Source organism: Tachyglossus aculeatus, chromosome 2 (assembly GCF_015852505.1).
Source record: "Tachyglossus aculeatus isolate mTacAcu1 chromosome 2, mTacAcu1.pri, whole genome shotgun sequence".
NCBI classification, from domain to species: Eukaryota; Metazoa; Chordata; class Mammalia; order Monotremata; family Tachyglossidae; genus Tachyglossus; species Tachyglossus aculeatus.
Window position 1 is genome coordinate 39134661 of NC_052067.1, and position 15075 is coordinate 39149735.

At 50.4% G+C, this 15075-nt stretch overlaps 1 protein-coding gene and 2 non-coding genes across 4 annotated transcripts; all 3 read left to right on the forward strand.

The window, feature by feature from the left end:
- Nucleotides 1-813: 813 nt before the first annotated feature.
- On the forward strand, nt 814-13956 carry RPSA (ribosomal protein SA). 2 transcript variants are annotated; one of them, XM_038761082.1, is made up of 7 exons: nt 814-893; nt 7937-8103; nt 9351-9469; nt 11340-11585; nt 12525-12653; nt 13483-13648; nt 13775-13956. In XM_038761082.1, exons 2-7 carry the CDS (start codon nt 7971-7973, stop codon nt 13867-13869), a joined length of 888 nt encoding a protein of 295 aa, XP_038617010.1. In that variant the 5' UTR covers nt 814-893; nt 7937-7970; the 3' UTR covers nt 13870-13956. The 2 variants fall into 2 exon arrangements, with proteins under 2 accessions (XP_038617010.1, XP_038617019.1); XM_038761091.1 differs by having other exon boundaries at nt 13778-13956.
- LOC119924686 lies at nt 9124-9278 on the forward strand. Its single transcript, XR_005449383.1, has one exon. It is a non-coding gene; the product is annotated as a small nucleolar RNA SNORA62/SNORA6 family (small nucleolar RNA).
- Nucleotides 10523-10683, forward strand: LOC119924688. Its single transcript, XR_005449385.1, has one exon. It is a non-coding gene; the product is annotated as a small nucleolar RNA SNORA62/SNORA6 family (small nucleolar RNA).
- Nucleotides 13957-15075: the final 1119 nt, after the last annotated feature.

The window sequence follows — 15075 nt, forward strand, 5'->3', positions numbered from 1 at the left end:
TCTGGGCCTCAGTTCCCTCATCTGTAAAATGGGGATGAAGGCTGTGAGCCCCCCGTGGGACAACCTCATGACCTTGTATCCCCCCAGCGCTTAGAACAGTGCTTTGCACATAGTAAGCGCTTAATAAATGCCATTATTATTATTATTATTATATATGTTTGTACATATTTATTACTCTATTTATTTATTTATTTTATTTGTACATATCTATTCTATTTATTTTGTTAGTATGTTTGGTTTTGTTCTCTGTCTCCCCCTTTTAGACTGTGAGCCCACTGTTGGGTAGGGACTGTCTCTAGATGTTGCCAATTTGTACTTCCCAAGCGCTTAGTCCAGTGCTCTGCACATAGTAAGCGCTCAATAAATACGATTGATGATGATGATGATTTATTTATTTATTTTATTTGTACATATCTATTCTGTTTATTTTATTTTGTTAGTATCTTTGGTCTTGTCTCCCCCTTTTAGACTGTGAGCCCACTGTTGGGTGGGGACTGTCTCTCTGTGTTGCCAATTTGTCCTTCCCAAGCGCTTAGTACAGTGCTCTGCACATAGTAAGCGCTCAATAAATACGATTGAATGAATGAATGAATGAATGAATGAATGAATTTCTGAAGACCCGTCGGGCGGGGTGGTTCGGGGCGGCCCGGCAGGGGGCGCCCGAGCGGCGGGCGCCGGCGGAAGCCCCGCCCCCTAGGCCCGGGACGCGGCTGCCATTGGCTGGCGCGGGGCTATAAAGCGACGTCACTTCCGCGGCGCCGGCGGAAGCCCCGCCCCCTCGGCCCGGGCCGCGGCGGCCATTGGCTGGCGCGGGGCTATAAAGGGACGTCACTTCCGCGGGCCCGGCCTCTTTCCGCGATACCCACCGTGGCGTCCATACGGCGTCGTAGCCGGTGAGTCGGGGCGGGGGGCGGCGGCGGCCAAAGCAGCAGCAGCAGCAGCAACGCGGGGGATCCGACGCCGACAGGCCCGGCTGCAGGCCGGCAAGGCTTCGGGCAGCGCCCCGGCCCGGCCTGCGCACGCGTGGAAGGGACGCGCGCTCTCCCCGCTTTGAACTGCGCACGCGTGGAAGGGGACGCGCTCTCCCCGCTTTGAACTGCGCACGCGTGAAAGGTGGCGCGCGCTCCCCGCTCCGAACTGCGCACGCGTGGAAGCGGACGCACGGGTCTTAGTTTGTACTGCGCACGCGTAGAAGGAGGCGCGCGGGCGCTGCGGCCTGCACTGCGCACGCGTGGAAGGAGACTCACGGTCCCAGGGTTGTACTGCGCACGCGTGGAGGGAGACGCACGGTCCCCGGTTTGTACTGTGCACGTGTGGAAGCAGGTGCACGCGGCGGCATTCGTTCATTCAATCAAATTTACTGAACGCTTACTGTGCGGAGCACTGTACTAAGCGCTTGGGAAGTACAAGGTGGCAACATAGAGGGTTGGTCCCTACCCAACAGTGGGCTCACAGTGTAGAAGGCGGCAGGCCGGGGCCCCGGCCAGGACTGCGCACGCGTGGAAGGGGACGCGCGCGCGCGCTCCCCAATTTGAACTGCGCACGCGTAGGAGGCGCGCTAGCCCCGCCTTCTATTGCGCACGCGTGGAAGGTGGCGCGCGCTCCCCGCTTCGAGCTGCGCACGAGTGGAAGCGGACGCACGTGTCTCAGTTTGTACGGCGCGCGCGCCCAGGCCTGTACTGCGCACGCGTGGAAGGAGACGCACGGCCCCCCCCGGTTTGTACTGCGCACGCGTGGAAGGGGACGCGATTGCCCAGGTGTGTACTGTGCACGTGTGGGAGCGGGTGCACGCGGCGTCATCAGTTCATTCAATCAAATTTACTGAACGCTTACTGTGCGGAGCACTGTACTAAGCGCTTGGGAAGTACAAGGTGGCAACATAGAGGGTTGGTCCCTACCCAACAGTGGGCTCACAGTCTAGAAGGCGGCAGGCCGGGGCGGCTTCGGGGAGCGCCCCGGCCAGGACTGCGCACGCGTGGAAGGGGACGCGCGCTCTCCCCGCTTTGAACTACGCACGCGTGGAAGGAGTGCGAGAGCGCCCCGGTTTGTACTGCGCACGCGTGAAAGGCGGCGCGCGCTCCCTGCTTCGAACTGCGCACGCGTAAAAGCGGGCGCACGTGTCTCAGTTTGTACTGCGCACGCGTTGAAGGAGAAGCGCGAGCTCCGGCTTGTACTGCGCACGCGTGGAAGGAGACGAACAGGCCGCGGTTTGTACTGCGCACGCGTGAAAGGGGACGCGATTGCTCCTGTGCGTACTGTGCACGTGTGGAAGCGGGTGCACGCGGCGGCATTCTTTCATTCAATCGCACTTACTGAGCACCTACTGTGTGCGGAGCACTGTACTAATTGCTTGGGAAGTACAAGCTGGCAACATATAGAGACGGCCCCTACCCAACAGTGGGCTTACAGTCTAGAAGGGGGAGGCTTCGGGGAGCGCCCCGGCCAGGACTGCACGCGTGGAAGGGCACGCACGCTCCCTGCTTTGAACTGCGTACACGTGGAAGGGGACGCGAGCGCGCCCCGGTTTGTACTGCGCACAAGTGGAAGGAGACGCACGGACCCCGGATTGTTTTGCGCACGCGTAGAAGGGGACGCGATTGCCCCGTTGTGTGCTGAGCGGTTACTGTGTGCAGAGCACTGTACTAAGCGCTTGGTACCTACGAGTTGGCCACGTATAGAGACGGCCCCTACCCAACAGTGGGCTCACAGTCTAGAAGGGGGTGGCTTCGGGGAGCTCCCCGGCCAGGACTGCACGCATGGAAGGGGACGCACGCGCCCCGCTTTGTACGGCGCACCAATGGAAAGGGACACGTGCTTCCCGCTTTGTAGTGCGCACGGGTGGAAGGGGACGCACGTGCCCAGTTTGTACTGCGCACGCGTAGAAGGAGGCGCGCGCGCCCCGGTTTGTACTGCGCACGCGTGTAAAGGGGCACAAGCGCGCCCCGGTTCGTACTGCGCACGCGTGGGAGGGGACGCACGTGTGGAAGCGGGCGCACGCGTTGGCATTCGTTCATTCAATCGTATTTACTGAACGCTTACTGTGTGCAGAGCACTGTATTAAGCGTTTGGTAACTACAAGTTGGCAACGTATAGAGACGGCCCCTACCCAACAGTGGGCTCACAGCGTAGAAGGCGGCAGGCCGGGGACGCACTTGCCCCGGATTGTACTGCGCACGCGTGGAAGGGGACGCACTTGCCCCGGTTTGTCCGGCGCACGCGGCGGCGGTACGGCGCGGCTTCGGGGAGCGCCCCGGCCGGAGTGCGCATGCGTGGAGGGGGGGGGGGGAGAGACAGGCGCGAGCCCCCCCCGGTTTGTACTGCGCACGCGTGGAAGGGGACGCACGCTTCCCGGACAGTACTGCGCACGCGTGGAATTGGGCGCACGCGGCGGCGCACGTCCGTGCTCTGCGCGTGCGCAGATGCGCCTGGGGAGAGAGTACCAGGCCCTGCTCGAGGAGGGAAAATGGCGCCTTGGGCCTAAGGGTCACCTTCCTCGTTCTCCTTCCCCCTCGTCAAAACTGGTCCTTGGCCCTTATTTCAGAAACAGAAACATGGAGCACGGGCTTGGGAGGCGGGTCGTGGGTGCTAATCCCGCCTCTCCCACTTGCCTGGGATGTGATAATGGTATGTGTTCAGCGCCTACTATGTGCCAGCCACTGTTATAATGATGGCTTTTATAAAGCACTCACTATATGCCAATCACTGTTCTGATAATAATAACAACTATGGCATTTACTAAGCGCTTACTGTGTGCCAAGCACTGTTCTAATAATAATAATAATGATGGTATTTGTTAAGCGCCTACTATGTGCCAACCGCTGTTCTAATAATGATGACATTTATAAAGCGCTTACTATATGCCAAGTACTGTTCTAATAATAATAACAATGATGGCATTTATTAAGCGCTTACTGTGTGCCAAGCAGTTCTAATACTAACAATAATGATGGCATTTATTAAGTGCTTACTAGGTGCCAAGCACTGTTCTAATAATAATAATAATGATGGCATTTATTAAGCGCTTACTATGTGCCAAGCACTGTTCTAATAATAATGATGGCATTTATTAAGCGCTTACTATGTGCCAAGCACTGTTCTAATAATAATAATGATGACTGCATTTATTAAGCGCTTGCTTTGTGCCAAGCACTGTTCTAATAATGATAATGATGGCATTTATTAAGCGCTTACTATGTGCCAAGCACTGTTCTAATAATAATAATGATGGTATTTGTTAAGCGCCTACTATGTGCCAACCGCTGTTCTAATAATAATGATAGCATTTATAAAGCGCTTACTATATGCCAAGCACTGTTCTAATAATAATAACAATGATGGCATTTATTAAGCACTTACCATGTGCCAAGCACTGTTCTAATAATAATAATAATGATGGTATTTGTTAAGCGCCTACTATGTGCCAACTGCTGTTCTAATAATACTGATGGCATTTATAAGGCACTTACTATGTGCCAAGCACTGTTCTAATAATAATAACAATGATGGTATTTCTTAAGCGCTTACTATGTGCCAAGCACTGTTATAATAATAATAATGATGGCATTTATTAAGCGCTTGCTATGTGCCAAGCACTGTTCTAATAATAATAATGATGGCATTTATTAAGCGCTTACTATGTGCCAAGCACTGTTCTAATAATAATAATGATGGCATTTCTTAAGCGCTTACTATGTGCCAAGCACTGTTCTAATAATAATAATAATGATGGCATTTCTTAAGCGCTTACTTTGTGCCAAGCACCGTTCTAAACGCTGGGGAGGTTACAAGGTAATCAGCAACTTGTCCCACGGGGGGCTTAAAGTCTTAATCCCCATTTTCCAGGTGAGGTCACTGAGGCACAGTGAAGGGACTTGCCCAAAGCCACACAGCGGACAATTGGCGGAGCTGGGATTCATTCATTCATTCAGTCGTATTTATTGAGCGCTTACTGTGTGCGGAGCACTTGGGAAGTCCAAGTTGGCAACATCTAGAGACGGTCCCTACCCAACAACGGGCTCACAGTCTCGAAGGGGGAGACAGACAACAAAACAAAACATATTAACAAAATAAAATGAGTAGAATAAATCTGTACAAATATGTTGAACTCATGACCTCTGACTCCAAGGGACAGGGCAATCAGGTTGTCCCACGTGGGGCTCACAGTCTTCATCCCCATTTGACAGATGACGGCACTGAGGCCTAGAGAAGAACAATAATGATGATGGTATTAAGCGCTTACTATGTGCAAAAAGCACTCTTCTAAGCACTGGGGAGGATCCTCTCCCCCCCCCCCCCCCCAACTTCCTTTCCCTCCCCACGGCACCTGCATACATGTATATTTGTGTGTAAACATGTATGTTTGTTTATGTATATGCATAAACATGTACGTTTGTGTGTATGTATATGTGTGCATATTTGTACAGTACAGTTCTCTGCATACAGTAAGTGCTCAAATATGATTGAATGAGTGAATCCCCGGGATCCCATCCCCCCGCCTTACCTCCTTCCCCTCCCCACAGCACATGTATATATGTTTGTACATATTTATTACTCCATTTATTTTATTTGTACATATTCTATTTATTTTATCTTGTTAATTTGTTTTGTAGAGACCTGTCTGTATATGTTGCCATCTTGGACTTCCCAAGCGCTTAGTAAAGTGCTGTGCACACAGTAATTGCTCAAATATGATTGAATGAATACAAAGTGATCAGGTTGTCCTCTGTGGGGCTCCCAGGCTTCCTCCCCATTTTACAGACTCAGAGCTCCATGTCAGATGGGGACTGTGTCTGATCCAGTTCGCTTGTATCCACTCCAGTGTCTAGTACAGTACCAGGCACGCGGTAAGCACTAATAATAATAATGGTGGCATATGTTAAGCGCTAGGGACGATACAGGGTGATCAGGTTGTCCCACAGGGGGCTCTCAGTCTTCGTCCCCATTTTACAGATGAGGGAACTGAGGCACAGAGAAGTGAAGTGACTTGCCCAAGGTCACAGCCGTTAAGTGGCGGAGCTGGAATTAGAACCCAAGACCTCCGGCACCCAAACCCAGGTTATTGCCGCAAAGCCACACTGTGATGTAAAGAGCATGGGCTCGGGAGTCAGAGGTCATGGGTTCTAATCCCGGCTCTGCCAATTGCCAGCTGTGTGACTGGGCAAGTCACTTTTCTGTGCCTCAGTTCCCTCACCTGTAAAATGGGGATTAAGGCTGTGAGTCCCCCGTGGGACAGTCGTCACCTTGTAACCTCCCCAGTGCTTAGAACAGTGCTTTGCACATAGTAAGTGCTTAACAAATATGATTATTATTATTATCTTGGACGAGTCACTTATCTGGGCCTTGGGTACATCATTTGTAAGATGGGGCTTGAGACTGGGAGCCCCACATAGGGCAGGGGCCTTGGTCCAGCTCGATTTGAGAATAATGATGATAATGGCATTTATTAAACGCTTATTATGTGCAAAGCGAAGCAGCATGGCTCAGTGGAGAGAGCCCGGGCTTGGGAGTCAGAGGTCGTAGATTCTAATGCTGACTCTGCCACTTGTTTGCTGTGTGACCTTGGGCAAGTCCCTTAACTTCTGTGCCTCAGTTCCCTCATCTGTAAAATGGGGATTAAGACTGTGAGCCCCACGTGGGACAAGCTGATGACCTTGCGTCTCCCTCATTGCTTGGCACATAGTAAGTGCTTAACAAATACCATTACTAGAGTGTGTCCACTGTAGCGCTTAATATAGGGCCTGGCACATAATAAGCACTCAACAGATGTCATCATCACTGGGTGCCAGGCCATGTGGTGGGTACAAGTGAATCGGGTTGGACAGACTTAATCTCCGTTTCGCAGATGAGGAAACTGAGGCACAGAGAAGTGACTTATCCAAGGTCACACAGCATTCATTCATTTGTATTTATTGTCCGTCTACTGTGTACAGAACTTTGTACTAAGCTCTTGGGAGAGGACAGTACAACACCACCCCAAGTCTGCTGTGTGACCTTGGGCAAGTCACTTAACTTCTCTGAGCCTCAGTTGCCTCATCTGTAAAAATGGGGATTAAGACTGTGAGCCCTACGTGGGACAACTTGATCACATTGTATCCCCCCAGCGCTTAGAACAGTGCTTTGCACATAGTAAGCGCTTAACAAATGCCATCATTATAATAATAATAATAATTGGCATTTGTTAAGCGCTTACTATGTGCTATGTGCAAAGCACTGTTCTAAGCACTTGTTATTATTATTATTATTATTATTATTATTATTATTATTATTAAACTGGTACAATCCCTGCCCACAACGAACTTACAGTCCAAAGGACAGCAGGCAAGTGGCAGAGCCTGGATTAAATATCAGGTCCCCAGGCTCTTTCCACCTGGCCAAACTGCTTCACCTGGATTGATAGCGGTTTCCAACTCCAGGTGGGAGAGGGAATCCCCGATTTATCATTTACCTTGCGGGGTACCCTGAGAAGAGCACCCCACTTCAGTTAACAGGAATAATAATTGCGCTTTGTTGATCGTTTACTAAGTGCCAAGCTTACTGTACTGAAGCTGAGATAGATGCAAGATAATCAGGTGTCACGTGGTGGGAGGTCACAGTCTAAGTAGGAGGGAGAGCGGGTATTCGATCCCCATTTTACAGGTGAGGGCACAGAGAAGTTGGGTGACTTGTCAATTTATCTGTTTAAAGATGCCCTATCAGAAATGGATGCAAAAAGAGGCAAGTTGGCCCATCCTTGTTTCACGCAAGATTTAAGGCTCAGTTTAAGGTCCTCGGGGCGGGGATTGTTCCCACCATTCATACCCCCCGGTGCTTAGTACAGTGTTTTGTGACTAATCGACTACGTTGATGGGACGAAAATAACGGTGCCTTGCACTGCTAGTGATTTCACCGGGAGCACATAGGATGTGGCGCACCAACGTGACTTACCTTACCCTTCCAGGTTCCCGTCGTAACTTTCAAGGGAAACTTTCACGATGTCCGGAGGCCTCGATGTCCTGCAGATGAAGGAGGAGGATGTCCTCAAATTTCTCGCCGCAGGAACCCACTTGGGTGGCACCAACCTTGACTTCCAGATGGAACAGTATATTTACAAGAGGAAGAGTGATGGTGAGTCTTCAAAGTGCCTTGAGCGTTGATGCTTCCCTCGTTTAAATGCCAATTGCATCTGGCTTGCAGCTAAGTGTCGGCCAGTTAGGGACCAAATGCTGTTAGCATCAATCCATATAGGGGCTAAACCGCACTTAGGTCTTTGGAAAGTTGCAGTCAGAAGGGTTAATTCTGGATTGACATCGTATTTGAGTGCTTACTCTGTGCAGAGCACTGTACTAGCGCTTGGGAGTGCAACATGTATAACCGCTGGTAAACATGCCCACAGTTACAGCCTGGATTAATTTAATCTCTGATGTGTATAAGTCCCGGGGCTAGTTAGGGCTTGATACTCTTTATGTATGCCACATGGCCAGAATTGAGTAAGGGAGGGGTACTAAATCCATTTGGTGTTTAATTGAATGGAGCCATTTTCCAAAAACTTTGAATTCTACTCAATTTAAAAGTCCACGGTCAGTTTAGTATCTCTTAAGTGATCGGATAAAGTGATAAATACTGGGCAGACTGTTTTGAGAATTAAGGCCCGCTTTCTCATCATAATGGCATTTATTAAGCGCCGACTATGTGCCGAGCACTGTCCAGTTTCTCCCTTGGGGATTTTAGTTCAGTGAGTGCTTCTCTGTACTCTGAAATTTCCTGAAGCAGGTTTTTCTGTCTATTTCAGGCACTTTATGAAATACCCAAGACCCCGGCCAACAGTATATACCAGAGTAGCAGGCAATGTGTGACATAAGCCAGAAAGAAATCTAGCGTCCCAGAGCTGGGAGGGACCTGGAACTCCCTGCCCTCAGGCAGGTGAATAACTAAACCGCCCCGGGTAGATGGTTGACCATTCTGTCCTTCCCCTTCTTAGAAGACCTCCAACTTCCCCTGGTAGTTCATTTCAGTGTTTTGTCGTCCTCTCTTTCTCCCCGGCCCCCCCACCTTCCTGATGCCTATGTTTAATGATGGTTGTGATGGGTAAACTAGAGCACAAAAGGAGGGGTGATTGAAAGGAAATGTTTCTTCTTGTGTTTGAGTCCCGCACACTATTAAAGCTCAGAGTTGAGGCCGGTTCTGGGCCTATGAACTCATGAGTGTCGGAAGTGTGCCACAGTAAAACGGGCAGGATTTTCGCTAACACCAGGAGAGCTTGCCTCTGTGACTGGGGTTTGATAGTACTCGCTGCCACATGCTCCCGGCTTTTAGGAGGGGCTGCCCGGCCCGTACGTTGGGTGGGCCGTCAGTGATTTCTCCTGTCCGTTAAGGGATCTACATCATAAATCTGAAGAGGACGTGGGAGAAGCTTGTGCTGGCCGCCCGGGCTATCGTTGCCATTGAAAACCCCGCCGACGTCAGTGTCATCTCTTCTAGGAACACCGGGCAGGTAAGTGCCCTGGTGGGATAAGAGTCGTGAAGGTTTGACCCCTAAGTCCCCGCGTCGTCCCTCGTCCTGGAGCGGGGGGCGGCCCAAGAGGAGGATGGTCCCCTGGGCCTTGTTGCCTGGTGCTCACCTGGCCGGGGGTGGGGGAAAGAGGTGGGGGTGGCCGCGCTGCTCTGGGCCAGGGCTTGGCTCAGCCCTCGGGATGTGGTGTTATTAATAAATTAATTGATAATAAATTAATAAATACGACTGAATGAACTGGGGTCCTAATTCTGGCTCAGCCACTTGGCTGCTGAAAGACCTTGGGTAAGTCATTGATCTCTTCTCTGCCTCTATTTCCTCAACTCTAAAAGGGGGATTGAATACCTATTCTCGCCCCTACATAGTATGTAGGCTGTGGTACAAGGTGTGTGTATATATATATAGATATAGATATAGATATATAGATATATATCTATATATATAGAGAGAGATATATATATATGTATCTATATATATAGAGAGAGATATATATATCTCTATATATATAGAGAGAGATATATATATCTATCTATATATATATAGAGATATATATATAGATATAGATATATGGATATATAGATATAGATATATAGATATAGATAGATATAGATATAGATATGTATATATGGGAGCTTAGAGTCTTTTGGCAAGGAGAGTTTCTCCTCGGGCAGGACATCTAGCTTTATTTTTATTGATTCTGGTGACTTGACACCTGTCCACGTGTTCTGTTCTGTTGTCCGTCTCCCCCTTCTAGACTGTGAGCCCGTTGTTGGGTAGGGACCGTCTCTCTCTGTTGCCGACTTGGACTTCCCAAGCGCTTAGTACAGTGCTCTGCACACAGGAAGCGCTCAATAAATACGATTGAATGAACGAATGTGGATAATTTCAGTCAGCAGCGGGTTGGTCGTGTTTGGGTTCTCAAGTCCGGGCCGGTGCGTGGTAAACTCCCTGCCGCGCCGGGTGGAGTAAGGAAACCTGCTGCCGAAGTCGCCGTAGAAAGCGGAGTTACCGGATTAACGCGGGACAGTCGGACAGTCTGCACACCGTTAGAGCTTGGAGCTGAGGCCGGTTACCGGCCGATGAGCTACCGAGTGTAGGTTGTGTGCTACAGCGAAGGGCGGCGGGTTTTTTCGCTAACGCCACAAGGGCCTTTGTGGTCCGATGAGTGGAGTTTGATGGTAACATCTGCCACAAGACTTTTAAACTCGCGGTGCCCTGTGAGGACTTGGAAAACGGGGGAGTGAGAAGGAGGATTGGTTGGGTTGGGACTTTGAAAACAGGGAATGAAAAGGGAGGATTGGTTGGGTTGGGACAGCTGTCCAGCCTGGGAAGCCCAGCCCTCCATGGGAGCAGGACAGCTGGCAGGCCTCGAGCTCGGGGTGCGTGAGGGGCAACAGGTGAAGGATGGGCCACTTGGAGCCTCTCTGCACAAGAAGTTAAGTGACTTGCCCGAAGTCACACGGCAGATTCAGGTGGAGCTGGGAGTGAGCCCACTGTTGGGTAGGGACTGTCTCTATATATTGCCAATTTGTACTTCCCAAGCGCTTAGTACAGTGCTCTGCACACAGTAAGCGCTCAGTAAATACGATTGATTAGAACTCAGGTCTTCCTGGCTCCACTAGGCCCTGCTGCTTTTCCCGTTGTCCCCCTGCGTAGAGGTGTTTGCACGGTTGGGCCTGGGGCGGCACACGTTAAGCATAGGCTTCCGTCCCCCCACCCCCCCCCCCCATTCCTTCCACTTTTTCGTCCTTTCTTAATTGGTTTCAGGCTCTGTCAACTGAAAGGAAGCGTGTCTGGTTTTTTTGTCTCTGCGCCGCCTTCCCCTCCTTGTAACGGTCAATCCCCCCCTCAGCGCGCCGTGCTGAAATTCGCCGCGGCCACCGGCGCCACCCCCATCGCCGGGCGCTTCACCCCGGGCACCTTCACCAACCAGATCCAGGCGGCCTTCCGGGAGCCGCGCCTCTTGGTGGTGACGGACCCCCGGGCCGACCACCAGCCTCTGACGGAGGCCTCCTACGTCAACCTCCCCACCATCGCCCTGTGCAACACGGACTCCCCCCTGCGCTACGTGGACATCGCCATCCCGTGCAACAACAAGGTGTGTGGGCTTCCCGGCGGGGGAGAGCGTCGGGAGCGTGACTGGGAACGTTTAGAGCTGAGGCCGGTGTCCGGCCATCGAACTACCGCAGTCGGGGTGTGATAGGGCAACGCGGTCGGCCTTTTTGCCCCCGTGAGTGAATTACAGTAGGCGTATTTGCTACAGATTTTCTTTAAAAAGCCTCAATGCCTAATGAAAACTGGTAATTAAGGAGCTGTGAGGAATGCTGAAGCTGAAGGAGGTGCTGTACCTTAATTCTGGGCCTTCCCTGAGTAAGCCCTCATTTCTTTTCCTCCCACTCCCTTCTGTTGCCTTTCCGCTTGGATTTGCACCCTTTATTCCCTCAACCCCATGGCACTTGCCTAATGTCTGTTTCCCCCTCTAGACGTGACCCTGTGGGCAGGGAGTTGGTCTATCGACTCTTGTATTCTCCCAAGTGATTATTACAGTGCTGCTTACCTAATGTCTGTTTCCCCCTCTAGACGTGACCTTGGGCAGGGAGTTGGTCTATCGACTCTTGTATTCTCCCAAGTGATTATTACAGTGCTGCTTACCTAATGTCTGTTTCCCCCTCTAGACGTGACGTTGTGGGCAGGGAGTTGGTCTATCGACTCTCGTATTCTCCCAAGTGATTATTACAGTGCTTCTTACCTAATGTCTGTTTCCCCCTTTAGACGTGACCTTGTGGACAGGGAATTGGTCTATCGACTCTTGTGTTCTCCCAAGTGATTATTACAGTTCTGCTTACCTAATGTCTTTTTCCCGCTTTAGACGTGACCTTGTGGACAGGGAGTTGGTCTATCGACTCTTGTATTCTCCCAGGTGATTATTATAGTGCTGTGCACAGAGTAAGCGCTCAGTAAACGTAATTGATGCCAGCGTGAGGAAAGGAGAGAGCCTTGCGCTTGCAATGAATCGCCCTTTTATCTTCCCGTTTAGGGGGCCCACTCCGTCGGTCTGATGTGGTGGATGCTGGCCCGTGAAGTCCTGCGCATGCGCGGCACAATCTCCCGCGAGCACCCGTGGGAGGTCATGCCGGATCTCTACTTCTACAGGGATCCCGAGGAGGTAAGCGAAGTGGGGAGCGTTGTGGTGGAGTTTCCACTCCGTGCAGATGACAACCACCACCTGGTCCGATCACTCCTATCCCAAATGCCTCCACCGATCCCCCTGCCTCCAGCCCACTTTGCCACCTAGAACGTTTCTAAAGCATCACGCTGAGAAGCAGCGTGGCACAGTGGACTTCGGCGTCAGGTGTCATGGGTTCAAATCCTGGCTCCGCCAACTGTCAGCCGTGTGACTTCTCTGTTACCTCATCTGTAAAATGGAGGTGAAGACTGTGAGCCCCCCGTGGGACAACCTGCTCACCTTGGAACCTCCCCAGCTCTTAGAGCAGTGCTTTGCACGTAGTAAGCGCTTAACAAATACCATTATCATTATCATTATCACCTCCCGACTTGATCCTTCACTGGTTATACGTTCCTTTTGGCCTCAAGCAAGTGTCCAGCCCTTCTTATCCACCCTGTTTTCCCCACTACACCCCAGCTAGCCCTCTTGGGTCCACTCAAACTGATCTCCGTGCTTCCCCCTTACTTGCACCCTTCTTCCCACCTGGAATTCCCTCTTCCACCTAGCTTGTCACCTTAGGCAGCGCTCACCATGGTGACATTCAGAACAACTGTCACAGCCATCCATCCAAATATCCATCGAGTCTCTTTTGCGTCCCTCTGTTTGAAGCAGGGGTTCTCCAGCCGGTGCCCCGTCAATACCGTCGTTGCGGAAGCGTCAGAAACGTAGCGTTTGTGTCTCGTGGAGCGTGTTTTCTCCCAATAAACGTGGCCGCCGTACTGGACGTCTCGAGTGACCCTTCCTTTTGTGTTTATCTTGCGTTCTCCAGATCGAGAAGGAAGAACAGGCAGCAGCCGAGAAGGCCGTGACCAAGGAGGAGTTCCAGGGAGAATGGACCGCGCCGGCCCCGGAGTTCACCGCCGCCCAGCCCGAGGTGGCCGACTGGTCCGAGGGAGTGCAGGTGCCGTCCGTGCCCATTCAGCAGTTCCCTACTGGTACGGTTTAGGGTTATTCGTAGCGACTTGCTGTGGAGGGTGGAGCTGTGGGGAGGGAGGACTAGGGTGGCACGTTGAATTGGTTTTTGGGGAGCAGAACTGATGCCTGTATGTTATTCTTCTCAGAAGACTGGAGCGCTCAGCCCGCCACGGAAGATTGGTCCGCCGCTCCCACGGCCCAGGCCACCGAATGGGTGGGAACTACCACCGAGTGGTCCTGAGTGGAAACCACCTCTCGCTCTTCAGCGGAGTGCCCTAGAGTGCCATGGAAAAAGGAAAATTAAAAAATCCCGTTTCTTATCCCTCGATTTCTCTCTCTGAGCTCCTTTTGTTTTCGCACAGGTGGGATCCAAAATTGATTCGTTTTCGGGTATTCCCAGTCCTAGTGCCGGTTTTAGATTTTGTTATTTCCTTTGTACTCGGTTTTTAAGTTAACTTAGGGACCACTGCCACCGACTCGTCCAGACTGGGAACCTGTTGTTGGGTAAGGACTGTCTCTATGTCGCCGACTTTTAGTACAGTGCTGTGCACAGTAAGCGCTCAAGTACGATTGAATGAACTCTACTCTCCATCTACAGCTCCTACTGGTATTGAGGATTTTTCCTAATTCAAGCACAATGAGATTGATCACCTTTATTTTTTAGGTCAGAGTTTGGATCCCTTCATAGGTTCCTATTGACTGAATTCTTTCATCTCCAAGTTGCCGTGGAGGTGGGAGTCCTCCTCCCTTCACTGGTGGCTCAGCAGCCACTTGTCCCAGAATTTCCAATAATGAGTGTAGACTCCATTATATGGCACTGCTTTAAGTGCTTTGGGAGTTCAAGAACCCAAAGTGCTTAGGGGTGTGAGAACTGATTTTTTTCAGGTGTGAAGTACCCTCAGAGCTATAGGAAGCCTTCCCCTTGGCCCAGAGTATCTGAGCTATCCCTGTGGTTGTGGGGAAAAATGCAAGGATGGTGTGTGTGTGGGTGTGTGTAGTATAGTGTGTATATATATACTGTTTATATATATATATACTGTGTGTGTGTATATATATATACACTGTGTATATATACTGTATATATATATATATACACTGTATATATGCATATATACTATGTGTATATATATATGCTGTGTGTGTATATATGTGGTGTGTATATATATGCTGTGTGTATAGATATATGCTGTGTGTGTGTAGATATATGCTGTGTGTGTGTAGATATATGCTGTGTGTGTGTAGATATATGCTGTGTGTGTATATATATATGCTGTGTGTGTATATATATATACGCTGTGTGTGTATATATATATATACGCTGTGTGTGTATATATATATATACGCTGTATATATGCATATATACTATGTATATATATATATATGCTGTGTGTGTATATATGTGGTGTGTATATATATGCTGTGTGTATAGATATATGCTGTGTGTGTG